General features: G+C 38.2%; 1 protein-coding gene across 2 annotated transcripts in view; it reads left to right on the top strand.

Moving 5' to 3' along the window:
- The window catches only part of ATP9B (ATPase phospholipid transporting 9B (putative)), a 150,999-nt gene that overhangs the window by 32,548 nt on the left and 99,657 nt on the right, over positions 1 to 18,794 (top strand). Inside the window, exons 6-7 of one of the 2 annotated variants that reach the window (XM_061399483.1) lie at positions 7,182 to 7,240; positions 12,224 to 12,275. The exons of the other annotated variant lie outside the window; for it this stretch is intronic. Coding sequence (XP_061255467.1) covers positions 7,182 to 7,240; positions 12,224 to 12,275 — 111 coding nt within the window. The remainder of the gene's footprint in view (positions 1 to 7,181; positions 7,241 to 12,223; positions 12,276 to 18,794) is intronic. 2 annotated transcript variants of the gene reach the window in all.

Below are 18,794 nucleotides of genomic sequence, written 5' to 3'. Positions count from 1 at the left end.
CACTACATAGGGTTGGCAGAAGGCGGTGACGTCAGTGGATGAAGGGCGAGGGATTGATGGTCTCTTCATAGCCTGGGAAATTATTCAGCAATAAATGTTAATGAAATACTGATAGATAACAGAATATGAATGAACCCTGAAAATGCTATGCTGTGTGAGAGAAGCCAGGTACCAGAGGTCGTGTATTGTGCGATGCCGCTCTTGAAACTCACAGAACAGGTAAGTTAATAGAATGCAGGTGCGGCTGCCGTGGCCAGGGAAGCAGGTATGGGGCACAGTCCTCAGTGGGCGAGGGCTTCTCTGGCGGTGGCGAGCGCGTTGTGGAACTTGGTAGAGTTGGTTGTAGAATACTTTGAATGTACTAAATGCCACTGAATTATTTACCTTAAAGTGGCTGCTTTCATGTCATTTTCACTGAGTATAAACTGTTGAGGAAGACAGACTGGTATGTATCTTTTGTGTGGTTTAGTCACTTAGTCGTGTCCAACTGTTTGCGACCCCATGGACTGTAGCCTGTCAGGCTCCTCTGTCCGTGGGATTTTCCAGGCAAGAACACTGGAGTGGATTGCCATTCCCTTCTCCAGGCAATCTTCCCGACCCAGGGACTGAATCCAGGTCTTCCTCATTGCAGGCAGATTCTTTATCAACTGAGCCACCAGGGAAGTATATATCTTTTACAATTCTGTATTATTTGAACTCAGAATACTCTAAAACAATTTCACTAGTTTCATTTCAAATACAAATGAAAATTTACCTTTTTAAAAAAATTGGTCATCGTTGCCTGTGACCTGAGCAGTGGACATTTCACACGTGGGTGACCGTCATGACAGCTGGTGCTGCTTGACGCCCGAGTGTGTCAGAGAAAATGCCCTGTACTCACTCACACGACACACCCAGGCGGCTGGCATTGTCTCAGGGACAGTGAGCAGCCTGATGCTTGTGCAGAATGGTCTGCCCTGAGTGGCCATCCTTCTGGGTGGAGTTTGTGTTTGATCCTGGAGCTGTTGACCTCAAGTCCAGTGTTCTTTCATCTGTGGCATGTTGCTTTGTGATTGGTTATTCTGCTAAAGATGATTGGTAAGTAAAGTTTAGAATGTAAAAAAATGGAGTTTATGCTTATTGCTGAGTATAGTTTAAAATATTTTCTTATCAAGAATATATGCTGCCTACTTAACTTCTAGTGTTTCACAGTTACCTATTCTTTGAATGGCATTGATGGCTCTTTCCTCTGTGATTCACTCTAGTCTGTTGTAGCATTTTACAGCATTTGAACTTTTCTTATTTGGGGTTCTCAAGCACATTCTTGTAGAAATACACTGAGAAAACTTTGTTTGTTGTATTTTTTCTTTTGAAAAGGAAAACCACTTCCACTTGCTAACATCTTGAAGGTGCTGTGTTTGGAAGCAGAGAGTATTTTGACTGTGGCACGTGATCTCAGTGAATACTGAATGGTTTTTAGTTTGCTCTTTATTTCATTGCCTCATAAACTGCTTTTCTTGGGTGGGAATTTTCCATACCTATTGCTTCCACCTTCCTTCCTGTCTCCTTGTTTGTGACTGCTTGTGTTAAGCTTTATCTCCTAGTGAGTAGCAACAGAGGAGAGTCACAGAAGAGAGTAATGTAGACTTTCCTGCTTCTTGGCAGCTTTTGCAAAAATTCCTGATGAAGAAGTTTGAATTGTGTGGCCATTCTCCTTTTGGATTCTTGCAATCAATGCTGTTTTTTCCCCTGTTGCTAAGGAGTGGTTTGTAGATTGTATACCTTGCTTGTCTTCATCCAGTTAGCTAGTTCACAGTTTCCACATTTGTTTGCTAAGTACCCACTGTGTGTCAGTTACCACAATAAGCTTATGAAATTCAAACATGGATCGGTCATGAACTAATAAGCTTTTCCCAGAACTCATGCAGTCTGTTTTCTAGCAGATGAGATCAACCCAGAAGTCTTCATTTATTTGTGTGTGTTCTCAGCAGCCACCAGATCTCAGCAGGGCTAAGTCATGTCAGCCATTTCCCAGATTTAAACCTAAAGCTAGCGTGGAACTTGATGTTTAGAAACAAACTTGAATTAATTCTATGCTGCTGCTGGGTCCTTCGTACAGCTTGTGGTGATTGTTTTTCCCAGGATATCTTAGTTATTTCTTTCACTCATTCTGGCATTTTGTTGTTGAACATGTTTCAAACCTAGGAGAGAGAGAAATTGTGACTGGAGGCTTGTGTAAATTACTTGTGTTTGTGTGTGTGAATATGAGAGAGACAACTTGCATATTTACTTATTTCTTGTGATCCAGGTTCCTTGCCAAACAGGAACCTAACTCATGCAGAGTTCAGAAAGAGAAGATGTTCTTTATGCCTACATTTTTGGGCATCTTTGACTCAGTACCAATACTGTGTTGTCCCATACTTCTTAACATTCTTAGGTTTTTTATGCTAAAAAGGTTTTTATGAAATGTCTCAATGAAATTTTCTCATCTTCTAGTGAAATTGACCCCATTTATCAGTAATAATTTTTCCTTGAAAATCAAGAGATTTTAAAATCCCTCTTTTGTGCCTTTTACATATTGTCTATGCATTGTCACTTTCACTAAGTCATCTTTCTTGTCTTTGTTCTGCATTTGAAAATAATTATTCCAATATTCATTCAGGAATATTCAGCATGCATTGTTTCATCTTGACTCTGCACTGACACTTGTCACTCAGTTACTGTGTGTCAGGCACAGCAAGCACTTCAGGTTTATCACCTCCTTTGTTTGGTTCTCTGTGGCCATGTCACAGTAGACATGTACTGTCAGGACTGGGTGCACGGGCAGGAGTGGATGTGTGTGCTCGTTTCCTGCATAACTGGTATTTTTCCTTAGGTCCCCCTGAGAGGACCTGTATGAATTCATTTCTTCATGATGTTAAACATTTAGCAGTTTTTATTACATTGTTTGGAGATCAGGGCCTGGAAATTATGGGACATAACTTTAAAGAATACCGGCACCCACAGAGTGCCTTCTCACCCGGATCAGCGTGTGTGTGTGGATGCGGGGAGCATCCTCTGCTCCCTCTGGAGTCTGGCTTGCTCTGCAGCTTTCTTTAGTGACTGGACTCCCAGGTCCCCGGTTTTTTAAATTTCCAGTTTGGTGAGAGATCTCTCGCTGTTTTTGCTTGCTATTTCTCTTTTAACACTTTACTGTTTCTTCTCTTTTATAAAAGTCTATTCCTCCTTGGTTCCCATGTTCATCTTTACCTTATTAAAATTTCTGTGTGTACACGCTCAGTTATGTCTGACTCTTTGTGACCCTATGGCCCACAGCCTGCCAGGCTCCTCTTTCCATGGGATTCACCAGGGAAGAAAACTGGGGTGGGTTGCCATTTCCTTCTCCAGGGGATCTTCCCGACCCAGGGATTGAACCCGTGTCTCTTGTATCTCCTGCATTGGCAGGAGGATTCTTTACCACTGTATCACATGTGGCAAATATTTTTATTTTGTTTAATTTTTTCATTTTTTAAACATGTAGATACCTTTTTTGTAGGCAGCTCTTCTGATCTTTGTGGTTTTTACTTTAATCTTAGAAAATCTGTTTAATCCCAGTGTGTTGTAAGCAGCTATCTTAATTTCCTTACAATGTTTCTGTGTTTTTGTTTTTTTGTACTTAGAATTTTACTCCACTTGCAGTTTTACGTGTAAGGTATTATGTGGAGAAGGGGTCTACCTTTTTTTCCCCCTCAAATGGTCAGTAAGTTACTTTAAAACGAATTCTTAATTTTCCTCAGATCTTTGAGAAATGCATTCAATTGGTTTTGGCCTTTTCTCTAGTTTCTGTGCTGTTCCACTGACTCATCCAAATCTCTAGGCCACGTCCACACAGTTCTGAAGAGTGTTTCATTACAGTGCATTCTAGCATCAGGAGACCTCTCCCTCCCTCTCTCCTTCCTACCCTCCACCAGGTATTGTCATTTTTCATTTTTTTCTTGTGTTCTCTGAGAAACATGAAACACTATGAGATTCCTGAGAAACTTTCACAAAGAAATGTTAGTTTCTCCGATGTTTCTTCTTTTATAAGTTTTTTGGCTTTAGAATTTGCTGTGTATATCACATATCTATTTCGAGTAAATTTTTGTATTAGTACCAGGTGTGGGTGGTGGTGTTTCTGGCACCATTTTTCAAGAAGGTGACCTCTTTCCCACCGCATTGCCTTAAACTTCAGTCAATAATCAGTTGTCTTCCATGTATGTGTTTATTTCTGGACTCTCTCTTCACTCTGTTGATCTGTTTGTTTCTCTTTATGCTAAAACAATGCTCTTGATTACTGTTGTTTCATAGTATTAATAATTCTGGAGCACAGCAGTGTTTGCCCTCCAGCTTTGTGTTTTCATTTTCAGAGTTGCTTTGGCTAAACTGCATCCTTTGTATTTCCATGTGACTTTTAGAATTGCTTTTTCAATTTCTATTAAAAAGTAGCCTGCTAGGATTTTAATTGCACTGAATCTGTAGGTAAATTTTGGGGAGAATTGGCACTTTAATAGTATTAAAGTGTTCTGATCCATGAAAGAAATATACCTCTTCTTTTATTTAGGAGTTTTAAAATTTCTTCCCAGCAATATTTCGGGTTTTCTTCTGAATTAGAAGTCTCTCTTAATATATTGGATTGGCCAAAAACTTCATTTGATTTTTTCCATAAGGTCTTATGAAGAATGGAATGAACTTTTGGGCCAACCTTATAATATAACATAACATAATTAATATACTGTTTCCCAGCTACCCACTTCATAATCTGTGTTAAATTAAGCTCCTACTTAAGATGTGAAGACAATTGGGGGAGAGTAGCATTCCCCCAATAATGAGGACCAGCCAGACAGCCTGCTGAGATGCGGGTGGTCATCTGCTCAGCAGCAGTGCTCTTCATCTCAGCTCTGTGGCCTTCCAGGGGCTCCTTATCTGTGAGCAAGTGCTTTTTAAAAAGTTACATCATTATCTCTCACTCTTATCATGTTACGTGTGTTTTGTTGGGAAATAAGCAATGAATACATTTTCATTCTTATTTGTTGATGTCTGTATCTGGTTAGAGGTGGCTTTTATGGTTCTGTTCTCTTTAACCCATTCTGACATTTGACCCATTTCAACTGATGAATACAGTTATACAGTCCTTCTCTTCTTTTAAAATGGGTTAAGTTTGGATATGCATTTGTGAAGAACAAACTAAATGTCCTTGAAGTGCACAGGATCTGAAATTTGGTAGACTGTCAGGTGTTTGAATATTTATAGCAATGTAGCATTTTAAGCACATGTGTAGCAGTCTATAAAATCTGCTGCTGCTTATACCTGCTCTAGAGGCTTCATGGGGTAGTGTTACTGTGTGAGTAAGGAGATCTGAGGAGGGATGGGTTTCAACCTAAAGGAACAGCGAATGCAGAGAGCCTGTGAGAACCAGCATGGACATTACATTGTCGTAGGATAAAGTGCCAGACTAGAGCAGGAGCAGAGGGAGACGAGGCAGGGGGTGAAGCAGAAAGCTACTGTGAGATCAGCTGTGGAGAAGAAGCACACGTGCTGCAGATTTGGTTATCTTCTAAGTGATTGTCAAATAACAGAGGGCTTGGGGTGAGGATGAGCGTAATCCTTAATTTTTCATCTAGTTCTATTTACATGTAAAAAAGCAGAAGGAAGGGAAAGTGGATTGGATAGTAGCACAGCATAAAATTAAATGATAAGATGGGAATTGTGTTGAGTTAAAGGACAGGGAAGCCTGGCATGCTGCAGTCCATGGGGCCACAAAGAGGCGGACAGGACTTGGCAGTTGAACAAAAATATACAGGAGGTGTGCGCTCAGGGTGTGTCTTCACTGCCTGACGCTTAGCTGTAAAAACATGGCAGTGTGAGTACAAGCATGAGGCTTGAAGTAACCAACTGAAAAAAACAAAAAGTTTTCTGGCTATTAATAAACAGATACTTACCTCTTATGAAGATATCTTAAGATTGCTTCACATGTAATTCTAAAGTACACTGTTATTTTATAATATCAATAAAAAGTAGCTTCACCTCCCTCCGGGAAAGTAACTCAGCCCTTATGTATTTATTGTATAATTGAGGAGTGTGAAAAAATGTAACAGCAGAAATATATTTACCAAACTTTTTGATATCCTCAAAACAAATAATTAGGAACTGATGTGGTTCTATTGAAACTCAGCTGCATTCAGAGATATTTAGGAAATAAGGCTTTATAATGAGCTGAATTTGGTCTATAAGTCAAGTAATGACTGGTAACATTAGTTTTTGTAATATGAACAAATGTAATAAGAACTTACCTCTTGTTCTTTTAGCTTTCAGAATAAACTGACTGTAAAAGAAGTGGATCTTTTCTCTTATCAAAACAGTAGTTTTGACAAAAATATAAAAATAGATCTACATGGCTGTTGCTGGTCCTAAAAGGGAGATGGACAGAGGGAGGGAGACCAGGAGAGGGAGCGAGACGGAGGGGAGAAGGAATCACAGGGAGCAGGACCTGGACCAGGGCTCGTTACTGCTGTCCCGCGACGTCTCACCTTGTCCACATCAGCTTTTCGTCTCCTCTCTGTGGTGCTGACATGACGTAGACTCTGTGTGTTATATTTTGTAAATGGTCATGCTGCAATGGATACTGTAGAGATAAGAGTTTACAAGCGTCTACAGCACTTTTTGTGTAAAGCTCTAACCCTTAGTTTTCAGCCCTGACCTGTGTCTTTGGAGCTACTAGTGGAGGGTGATCTGGCGTTTATTTTTCTTTGTTTGTTTTTCTGTCAGTTGTGTGCCAGTCAATGCCATTCACAGTATTAATGTAAGGATTTTACATCTCCATGTTTTTCAGCTTTGTCATCAAATTATTTTGTTTAGTGATACTTTCGATCATCCGTAACTTGACTCAGACCTGAAATAATGGCAGATACGGGAAGAACTTTCCAAATGGAGTCCTTGTCCGTGTTCCGACACATCTCTTATTGGGGGATAGTTAACTGTATTTGGGAGTTGACTGAGAGAAATTAATTTTTAGTGACTGTGTCCATATGAAATAAATTTATTTTGAAAGTATAAGTATAGATAAATATCTAGAATGTAATTTTTTCCTCCCAAAGTTATTTCTGAAGTATTATTTATCAACTGAAAGTTTAACTCTGATGTGCTATTATTTCATTGAGTTGATTATACTTCTTCTTTTTTTTAAGGTAAAGTGCAAGTTAAGAGTTCAGACATACAAGTTGGAGACCTCATCATAGTGGAAAAGGTTGATGCATTTTTAATATATTTTAGACATGTGTATACCAGTTATTAACATTTAGACTGATTGCATCTGAAGGAAATTATTTGAGACAGTTATTTTAAATCTTAACATTATTGTGTAAGATTGATATTCTGAAGGAAAAAATCTAGACTTTTGTATAGTGGTTTTTTTTTTTTTTTTTTTGCTAAAGTACATTTTAGTGTGTAGTCATATTTTGTCTAAAATAATATGTGTTAACTGTTTATTGTTTCATTGTCAGAATTATATCTTTGACCAAAGAATTATATTAGTTAGAACCTATTTATCATGAAATATGTTTCAGTTTCTGGGGCTTCCCAGGCGGCACTAGTGGTAAAGAACTTGTCTGCCAATGCAGGAGACATAAGAGGTGCGTCTTTGATCCCTGGGTCAGGAAGATCCCCAGGAGAAGGGCATGGCAACCCACTCCACTTTCTTGCCTGGAAAATCCCACGGACAGAGGAGCCTGGTGGGCTCTGGTCCACAGGGCCGCAAAGAGTCGGACACAACTGAAGCAACTTAGCACACGCAGTTTCAGTTTCTAGAGCTTCCTTTTACAGACAGATGTATTATACATAATTATTGGATATTCTGTGGCTTAAAAAAACGGGAAATGGAAATAAAGAGGATTAGAAAGAAAAAGTTTAGGTCAGTGTTGTAGGAAGCCACAGTGGTCAGAGGTGGCTATGGACAAGCCGCCACTCTGCTGGAGTTACCTGCCTGGGCTGTCTGCCTGTGTGGAGAAGCGTCTCTGCCTGCTCAGTTTGCTGAGTAACCGTTACTGAGGGCTCAGTCTTTATTTTTAAGGCTCTTGAACAACTTTTAAAAAAATATGGCAGGTTTTCATAAGGCCTATTACAGAGGAGTGTGAGCCCTTGGTACCAGCTGACGTCCACCTGGGAACCCACCAGGGCACCCCTAGCCTGCGTCACCCGCAGGGGTGTTTAGTGAGAGGGCTCTTCCTCAAGACTGAAGTGGTCTTGATCTGGTTGCAGTAATGTGTACACAGATAATGTTGTGGGCTGTGTTTGTCTAATATTACAGAATGGGAGAAAATTAAACACGTTGATTTGCAACATGTTTATGTAGTATTCAGTTATATGAATACTATAAATTACTAACTTTTGATCCATTGTTAGATTTTGGATGGTTTTCTTTTCTGCTATTGAAGAGTGCTGTAGTGAACATCCTGGTACATATATTCTTGCAGAATTCTGTGGGCTAAACGCTGACAAGAGAGATGGCTGAGCCATATGTTGGTCATATACATTTTGATGTAATTTTTTTCAAAAATCAACATTTATTCCCTCACAGTTTGTATGGTCAGGAATCTGGGTACAGCCTAGCTGCACCTCCTGGCTCCGAGTCTGTCCCAGGGCTGCAGTCAAGGGGTGTCAGGGTGTCAGCCTCCTAGCCGTCACCTCCAAGCTCCACTGGGGCGGACCTGATGCTGGTCTCACTCCGGGGCTGGTTGGCAGGACTTGTTGCCTTTTTGGATTCAAGGCCTCAGTTCTACCAGCTTTTGGCCTGAAGCCACTCTCCTTCCTGGCCATATGGGCCTCTCCACCGGGCAGCTCACCACTGACGTGCCAGTTGGAGGGGAAAGAGAGAGTGTAAGTGTCAGCGAAAGGGACCGTGGTATATTAAGAAGACACAGGTCCCTACTCCTGTGTTGCTCAGAGTCCTGAAGAGGGAAACATAAAAAGTATCCAGTAATTATTTTGGAGTTTCTAATTTATTTATTGATGCCCATAGAACATAAAACAGGATAGAGGAATATAGGGTAATGGTCTAAAATTGACATTAAGAACAGAAGTTCATTTGCAGTAGCATCAAAGAAATAAAATACTTACAAATAAAATCATTGTTAAGAATAAATGAGTGAGGTCCAAGAATAAATAAAAGAGGTCCAAAACTTTGAAGGCTACAAAACATTGTCAAAACACAGTAAAGAAGACCTAGATAAATGGAAGGACTTCCCATGTTCATAGATTAGAAGTATTCATACTGTTAAAACGAGAATACTCCCAAACTGATCTACAGATTCAGTGCTGCCCTCTCAACATCCTAGCTGACTTCTTTGTAGAAATTTATGAGCTGATTCTGAAATTCATATGGAAATACCAAAGATTCAGAGTAACCAAAGCAGTTTTTAAATGTATGAACAAAATTGTTCGAGTATTCACACTTCTCCATTTCAGAACTTTTTAAAAGTTAACAGTATTCAATCAGGACAGTATGGAACTGGCATAAATTAAACATTGAGAGTCCAGAAATAAAGCCTTAAGTTTGTGGTTAATTGACTTTCAACAAGGGTGCCTGGAAAATTCAGTAGGATGGAGCTGTGTTTGGGTGGGTGCTTATTTTTGATCCAGTGCTGATTGTGACATTCATTTCGTTGTCTGCAGTTATAGTTCATTCATTTTGTTGTTGCATACTATGACTTTTATCCTTTCTACCACTGGTGGATAGTTGGGTTGCTTCTAGGTTTTCTTGTTAGGAATGATAGCTGCGAGACATCCGTGACCATGTGTTGTGGCTCACGCATGCGCACTTTGCTGCTGCATATGTACTCAGGAGTGGGCTTGTTGGCTTTAGGGGTGTGTGGATGTTTCACCTGAGTGCTTACTCCAAATGGTTTTGCAGAGTGATGGATCAAATTAGTACTGAGGTCAGCAGGAACAGTTCCCATCCCTCATGTTTGCCATCACTTAGCACTGCCAACCTTTTAAAATTACCATTTCCAGATTGTATACGTAGCAAGTTGTAGTTTTAATGTGCATTTCTGTAAACTGTCAAAGGTGAACACTTTTTATATGATTTTGGATATTTCTTTTTTGGAAGCTTCCCTGTGGTTCAGTGGTAAAGAGCCAGTGAAAATCTCTTACTATTTTTCTTCTGAGTTATCCTTTCTTATCAGTTTGCAGGCCTTCAGATATTCTAGATAGGAGTCCTTTATTAGTTTTATCTTGCAAATATCTTTTCTTTCCTAGTAGGCTTTGTGGAATAGAAATTCCTAGTTTAATGAAATCTACCTTATTAATCTTTTCATTTATAATAAGTTTTTTTTTTTTAATTTGTGGTGGGGGAGGGGAAGGAGTCTTGTTTAAGAAATCGATCTTTCTACCAAAAAGTTATGAAAGTATTCTTCTGTATTATCTTTTAGGTTTTATTGTTTTGATTTTGACATTTATAATTCATTTGGAATAGGTTTTTGTGTTTCTATTGACGTAGAGGCCTGGTATTACCTCTTCTCATCGCCCATAGGTATCTAGTTTTCTCTAGAAAGTTATTTATTTATAAGATGTCCACAGTGCCAACTTCCTCATAAATCTGTTGTCCATATTTGTGTGGACTGACTTCTGCATTCTCTACTTTACATTATAAAATGATCTATCTTTGTGGAATGTCATCTTGTCTTAATTATTCTATTTTAATATTTAGTTTTGCTATGTTATACATTCAGCCCTCCATGTTGTTAGTCATTCTTGGCATTTGCATTGCCCTCTAAATATTAGGAATGTCTTGTCAGTTCCCATCAAAAAAGCATGTTAAGATTTCAATTGAGTTTGTATTGAATGTATAGGTCAGTCTGTGGACACTTGTAATACTGCATATTATAATGTGAGAGCACAGTGTGTTCTATTTAATTTCTTTCAGTAATGTTTTATAGTTTATAAATTTTTTTATAGTTTTTTATTGAGAGAACTTGCCCATCTTTCATCTGTTTTATTCTAATGCTAGTTTTTTCTTATTACCAAAATGGGCATTTTTTTTTTAATGTACTTTCTTGCTGTTTGTTACTGGAATATATGTTTTCATTTTCTGTGTCATTAATTTTGCTCTTATATTTGCTTACATCTTTGATGTTTGTGTTCTTTGTATTCTTTGGGATTTATTGGCTTTTTGTTTTTCTGCTTTCAAACAGATATTCAGTTCCCTGTGTGTTGTTAGTCTCCCTTTTCTTCTGTTTGCAGTTTAATCATGTATACTTTCCTCTTACCATTTTTCTAACTTTGGCTGTGTTCCACACATTTTGATATGTTGAGGTTTTATTACCAACATTTTCTAATTTCCATTCCCCCTTCACCTAGGGGTTCCTTAGCTCTCAATAATGGCCTAAAGAAATGTTAGAAATTATTTCATGTTAGAAATAAGAAGCACTGTTCTGCAGCATATCTTTTTTCACCATTAACAGCTCAATTTATATTTGTTGTTGTTGCTTGCTGACTGACAATAATTCATTTCTTTATTGTTTGTATATAAATATTTACTTAGGTCTCAAAAAATATAAATAATTCATGAAATTATGTGAAGTATTCTTATTATATTTTTCTTTAGTTTGTACAGCTTTCCCAGCTAATTAATGCTAATGCTAAGTATTATTAGTAGTACTAATTAATACCAATTATCATCAGTAATAGTGATTAAGTAAATGTATAAATAGTGAACTTTGAGTTTTTCTCCTTTTCTGCCTTGTAAAAGAGTATCTTCTCAAATTTGTAGGGTTTAGTCTGCTCAGCTATACATTTATTCATTCATTCAACATTTACTAAGTGTTCATTTTTGATATGCTTTGTTTTGTGTTAGATGTTAGAAGAACACTATCCTCCCCTTACTGGTCATTTAGTCAGATAGTGCATAATTTTTTTTATAAGGCAGTAAACATATACTATATGTATGAGTCGAAGTACAGCAAAGGCCACAGAAATGGTAATGTTTAACATTTTTTAGAAATAGAGTAGTTTCAGATCATCACTAAATGGCATTTACATGATTCATTGATGGGGAAAGAAATCTTAGAGATCTAACTAAAATATGAATTAAATTGTTATACAAATTATAAATGTTTCAGCATAGAGATAATATTATTTTAGTTGTTTTTAGCAGCTGTTTCGCCTTTGAAATGGAATTGTGTTAATTTATAAACTTACATACAGATAATTAATATTTTATGTTACTCTGCAGAATCAAAGAATTCCATCGGACATGGTATTTCTTAGGACGTCAGAAAAAGCAGGTATTTTTATTTTTATTTGCATTGCTGATGATTAGTTTTTGGCAGTTTAATTTTCATATTGAAAGATAAAGTTATTCTCATAAGAATTTTTCTTCAAATGATAATTGAATTCTTTAATTTCTAAATCACATTTAAGTATGTTTAAAACAATGATTTTACTGTATAATATGTTGGTTTAAAAAATATAATCCTATCAGAATCTGTTTGTCAAGTGAATATTTTCATGCAATCCATTTTGATATCTAAATAATTAATGATGTTGCTCAAATTTTGATTGCTGTTCTGCATTTACAGTTTTATTCCTCATTTAGCAAACATTCATTTAGCACTTACCATGTGCCAGGCACTACTTGTTGCTTAGGACACAAAAGGGAGTGAAACCAAGTTGCTCTTTTCAAAGAGTTGATGATCTATTCATTTATGGAAGTATACATGTTGACAGCTAGCAATACTCTGTATATAAATATTAAAAGACATGTGGGGGTGATGGGAGGGAGCAGACAATTTGCCTGGGTAAGTTGAAATGAGCTTCACAGTAAAAATGATATTTATATGACCTGAACTTTAAACAAGAAGAAGTTGCTAAAGTGGTAATGAAAAGGAAGCTTCTTGTGGTCAGAGAGAAGAACTGTTAATTGGAAATCAGGAAGCTTAAACTCTAGTCTGCTTTGACTAGTTTCTAATTATATGACCTATCCGTGTGGTCATACACTTTCATCATCTCTAAAATGATGGGAGGTTTATCAGGTAATACCCAAAGTTCCTTCTGCCTTATGTTTCTGACTTTGTTGAATAAATGAACATTATTTTTATAGGAAGCTCAACATGTTATTTTTGTTCTGGAAACTCAGCATATTGTTTGTAGCATGAAAATTCTATAAAGGACTCAGTTAAAAATTTAGAGTTGTTGGTTTAGTTTTTTCTCCATTTATAAATAGTGTTTTCCTTTTTTTAAGGACATTTTAAGTCATCATAAAGAAGGAAGATGTTTTCTCTTTTCACCAATTGTGTTACGATTATTTACATCCTAAGAGGCATGCGTGCTAAGTTGCTTCAGTTGTGTTCGACTCTGTGCAACCCCATGGACTATAACCTGCCAGGCTTGTCTGTCCATGGGATTCTCCAGGCAAGAATACTGGCAAGAATACTGGAGTGGGTTGCCATGTCCTCCTCCAGGGGAATCTTCCCGATCCAGAGATCCAACCTATATCTAAGTCTGCTGCATTGGCAGGCAGGTTTCTAACCACTAGCGCCACCTAGGGCTAGATATAAATTTACTTTCAGTTCAGTTCTTCCCTTGTAGCTCAGCTGGTAAAGAATCTGCCTGCAATGCAGGAGACCTGGGTTCGATCCTGGGTTGGGAAGATCTCCTGGAGAACGGAAAGGCTACGCAGTCCAGTATTCTGGGCTAGAGAATTCCACGGACTGTATAGTCCATTGGGTCACAAAGAGTCAGACATGACTGAGCGCCTTTCACTTCACAGTTCAGTTCATTGATCAGTCGTGTCTGACTCTCTACGACCCTACAGACTGCAGCACGCCAGGCTTCCCTGTCCATCACCAACTCCTGGAGCTTACTCAAATTCATGTCCATCAAGTCAGTGATGCCATCCAGCCATCTCATCCTCTGTCGTCCCCTTCTCCTCCTGCCTTCAGTCTTTCCCAGCATCAGGATCTTTTCCAGTGAGTCAGTTCTTGGCATCAGGTGGCCAAAGTATTGGAGTTTCAACTTCAGCATCAATCCTTCCAATGAATATTTAGGACTGATTTCCTCTAGGATTGACTCGTTGGATCTCCTTGCAGTCCAAGGGACTCTCAAGAGTCTTCTCCAACACCACAGTTCAAAAGCATCAGTTCTTCTGCACTCAGCTTTTTTATAGTCCAACTCTCACATCCATACATGACTACTGGAAAAACCATAGCTTTGACTAGATGGACCTTTGTTGGCAAAGTAACGTCTCTGCTTTTTAATATGCTGTCTAGGTTGGTCATAACTTTCCTTCCAAGGAGCAAGTGTCTTTTAATTTCGTGGCTGCAATCACCATCTTCAGTGATTTTGGAGCCCCAAGTCTCTCACTGTTTCCACTGTTTCTCCATCTATTTGCCATGAAGTGAGGGGACTGAATGCCATGATTTTAGTTTTCTAAATGTTGAGTTTTAAGTCAACTTTTTCACTCTCCTCTTTCACTTTCATCAAGAGGCTCTTTAGTTCTTCTTCACTTTCTGTCATAAGGGTGGTGTCATCTACATACCTGAGGTTATTGATATTTCTCCTGGCAGTCTTGATTCCAGCTTGTGCTTCATCCTGCCCAGCATTTCGCATGATGTACTCTGCATATAAGTTAATAAGCAGGATGACAGTATGCAGCCTTGGCATACTCCTTTGCCGATTTGGAACCAGTCTGTTCCATTTCTAGTTGTAACCATTGCTTCTTGACCCACATACAGATTTCTCAGGAGGCAGGTCAGGTGGTCTGGTATTCTCATCTCTTTAAGAATTTTCCATAGTTTGTTTGATCCACATAGTCAAAGGCTTTGGCGCAATCAATAAAGCAGAAGTAGATGTTTTTCTGGAATTCTCTTGCTTTTTCGATGATCTAGCGGATGTTGGCAATTTGATCTCTGGTTCCTCTGCCTTTTCTAAAACCAGCTTGAACATCTGGAAGTCCACGGTTCACGTACTGTTGAAGCCAGGCTTGGAGAATTTTGAGCATTACTTTGCTGGCATGTGAGATGAGTCCAATTGTGCGGTAGTTTGAACATTCTTTGGCTTTGCCTTTCTTTGGGATTGGAATGAAAACTGGCCTTTTTCAGTCCTGTGGCCACTGCTGAGTTTTCTGAATTTGCTGGCATATTGAGTGCAGCACTTTTATAGCATCAACTTTTAGGATGTGGAATAGTTCAACTGGTTTCCATCACCTCCCCTAGCTTTGTTCGTAGCAATGCTTCCTAAGGCCCACTTGATCTCACACTTTAGGATGTCTGGCTCAGGGTGAGTGATCACACCATCATGGTTATATGGGTCATGATGATCTTTTTTGTATAGTTCTTCTGTGTATTCTTGCCACCTCTTCTTAATATCTTCTGCTTCTGTTAGGTTCATACCATTTCTGTCCTTTATTGAGCCCGTCTTTGCATGAAATGTTCCCTTTACCTAAATTTACTTTACTGTGTGCTATTTAATGGGCAGTTTTCTTTTTCCTGTGGGACAGAGACTGGCGAACTACTTTACCAGTCCCTTTCCCTTTCCTGTCCAGTTAGACGAAGCCATGCCCTGAGGTGTGGCAGAGGAAGGGTGGCTGAAAGCTGTGTGCACCGGTTTTAGCCCCGGCTCTCCCTGCGCTGGCTGCGTCTCCATGACTGCTCTGACCTTGGGAGCTGCCTGTTGAAGATGGCAGAGCTTCCCTCAGCTTAGGTTCCTAAATGACTGTGTGTAACAGTCCTGTCCCCTCCCATCACCTAGTGAGCTCTGTATGATGGAGACTTACTATTAACTAGTAGAGTTGGAAGGTTTATCTTTTATGGATAGAATAGTGTTCCCTTAGCACCTGCAGAGCTGTGACAGGCAGTTAAAACTCTGCCTTTGCCTTCATGTCTTGTTTGTACAGACCCTCAAGTTCTGCTAGGCTTGAGAGATTTGGGCCTTTGCAGTTTTCAAGGGGATGTGTGTATCCCTGCACTGGCAGGTGTGGCCTTCTAGACTCTTGGGAATATAGAGCTCTTACCCCTTGTCATCTGATTTTCCAGCTTTTCTTTTAAATTTTGTGATCAGCTTGTTGTTTACCCCAACTTTGCTACCACCCAAGGAATCTGCGATAATGAACAGTTGCCACTGATTGCTTTTGACAAAGATTCCAGGAGAAACACCATTCTCTGTGACTCAACTGTGGGTTGGGTCAAAGCCAGACAAACCCTACCTAGTCAGGTGATTACAGCTCTCTGGGCGTGGAGTTTGGGGAGTCCCAGCCCTCATTTGTTCTCGTCAGTGTCTACCAGACCTCTGGTTTCCTCAGCTCTGTGAAGTTTGACTTGGGGACAGGTTACTGGAAAAGGGACAAGTCAGACCACACAGGTCTGTCATAGTTAGATTTAGCCCCATTTCTTAAATAAACGCACCTGGGATTGTTGCAAGTCTGATTATTTTCCAGAGTTTTGAAAAAAATTGCTTTTGACACCTTTTGCTAATGTTCTCATTACAGTTATGGAGGAATGGGTTTACAGAGATTTTTACACTGCCATCTCTCCTTATTTATGGTTTGTTTATCTTTGTTTGTAAATGTATTCAGTATAATGAATAACAATGTGTGTATTTGGGAGGTGCTTTTATATTTAATTGCCTTTGTAGTGATTATGGTAGATAAATATGTAAGAATATTATACTAAATGTGAAAATGGCTATAGGTAATTAACTTAAAAGAAATATATTATGCACATCATGTTAGGAGATTAAATGTGAACAATATCCATCACTTTAAAGCTGGAAGATTATTAGAAAAGTCCATTTTTCAGAGCAAGAATCTGAAGGCTAGAATACAAATTCTTTGCTAAAGTTTTGGAAATTGTAATTCAGCCACTGTATAATTGTTATGGCATGACATAGTAAGATAGCAATTCAAGTAGAATATTAGAACATTAGTTATAGTGTTATAGTGACAAATGATATAGTCTGTTGTGCTGACTTCAGATAAATAGAATTGTATCCAAATGGATTATGTTCTAAAAATGTCTCCTTTTTCTCAGATTTTGCTTTGTATTGTATGTTGTAGGGACAGTTTCTCTCTGTAGGGTAATGATATTTAATTTTTGGAGGACATAGATCTTTTTGAGACTCTTAAGAATTATCACTTTGTTCCTGAAAAGAATGTACATAATATATATGTCTGCTAATTTTTTTATTTTTTTACATATTCCTAGAAGATTATTAATGATCCAAGTTTAAGATCATGCTGTCATCTGTTTTAACCTGTGGTTATATTTCTCAGGTTTAGGATTTTTTATGTCAAGTTTTAATTGTTAAAACAGTTACTAATACTTATATGGAGATATTAACATGTCAGATTCCTGTTTCGTGATATTTTTCTTCTCTTTATAAAATGACTGCATAGCTTCTAGCTATGTAAAATTTGTGTCATAATATTACTTTCAATCAAAGATTTATTTTTAGAAATTCTGTTTCTGTGACTTTATATAATTATTTAAGTTTTTAAATTAAAGCGTAATTTTTAAAAGTACACATTCAGAATTTTTTGTGTATCTGCTAACACTATAAATATTACTTTATTATTTTTTAGTTTCAGCTCAGAAAGCCCTGATAATGCATTGTCTATTATAATAAGAATCTTTAACACTAGGCAGTATAAAAGTCTTAAATCTATGCAGCATGTTCAAGTTTGGACAATAGCCACTGGGCGTTTGTCAATACAGCTCAGCGAGTCTCTTGGTGGCATCATATTGACTGTGTATTAATACAGGGTATTCTATCGGGCCGTCAGTTGATTGTTTAGAATGTAAATGAAGCTGTTGATGGATCTGGTGACTGATGGCTTAAATTCCAATTAATCAATTGCTTCATCAGTTTCTTAATTCAGATCAAATATCTCCTGAATGCACACAATTCTTCTAGTGGTATTAAGAGAAATTAATGCTTTAGAACTAATTTTCATCAATCTCTTATAAATGCCAATATCTTTTTCACTTGTCTCCTAAGTGATGACATTATCGTTTAAGTGTTTGGGACATACCACAAGAGATCAGCTGTCACTTGTTAGTGGGCGAGGGGTAGGTAAATGACACTGTACTCCTCTGCATTCTCTGTGTGGTACTATTCATCTTGCCACAGCTTAAAAATTTCATGCAGAGTCATTAAGTCATATAAATGATTTAGAAATTAAGTTTAATGGCAAATGATCTGGTATTACATATGCAAAGTCAATGTCTATTTTTCTTTTGTTGGGCACATACTGTAGCCTGTCTCTTTCAGAGCCGTTGCATGTGTGAGCTGTTGCAGGCAGGCTGCTAATATTACAGGGTAACTTATTAAAACTTATGACAGACTCGTGTGCCCTGTCTCTGAGGGTCCCATCAATTACTTTATCACCAGCTCTCCTAGGTGACCCATACATGAGTTAATCTTCATTTGATGATCATTAAACCTGTCCTTTGCTGTCAACTCTTGTCAATTATACCAAATAAAATCAAGTATTCATAAGAAGTCAGTAATAGGATATAAGCAGACCAATTTAATAATTCATTTTTACTGAGCCTTAAGTGGCATCGGTTATAGCTAGTGCTTGCTGTTAAAAAATTACTAGACATAGTTCGTGTAAGACAAGGTGGCCATATTTACAGTTTTTCTACAGTTCATTTTCTCTCTTTAAATCGTATCATGTGAGCCTAGTAATGTTAACTGTTGTTGTTCAGCTGCCCAGTTGTGTCCAACTCTTTGTGACTCCATGGAATGTAGCATGCCTCCCTATCCCTATTAACTGTACTGGAAGATAAATGATATGTCAATTTCCT

The sequence above is a fragment of the Bos javanicus genome, chromosome 24 (assembly GCF_032452875.1).
Source record: "Bos javanicus breed banteng chromosome 24, ARS-OSU_banteng_1.0, whole genome shotgun sequence".
In the NCBI taxonomy this organism is placed as follows: Eukaryota; Metazoa; Chordata; class Mammalia; order Artiodactyla; family Bovidae; genus Bos; species Bos javanicus.
This window is presented reverse-complemented; position numbering and strand designations above follow the sequence as displayed.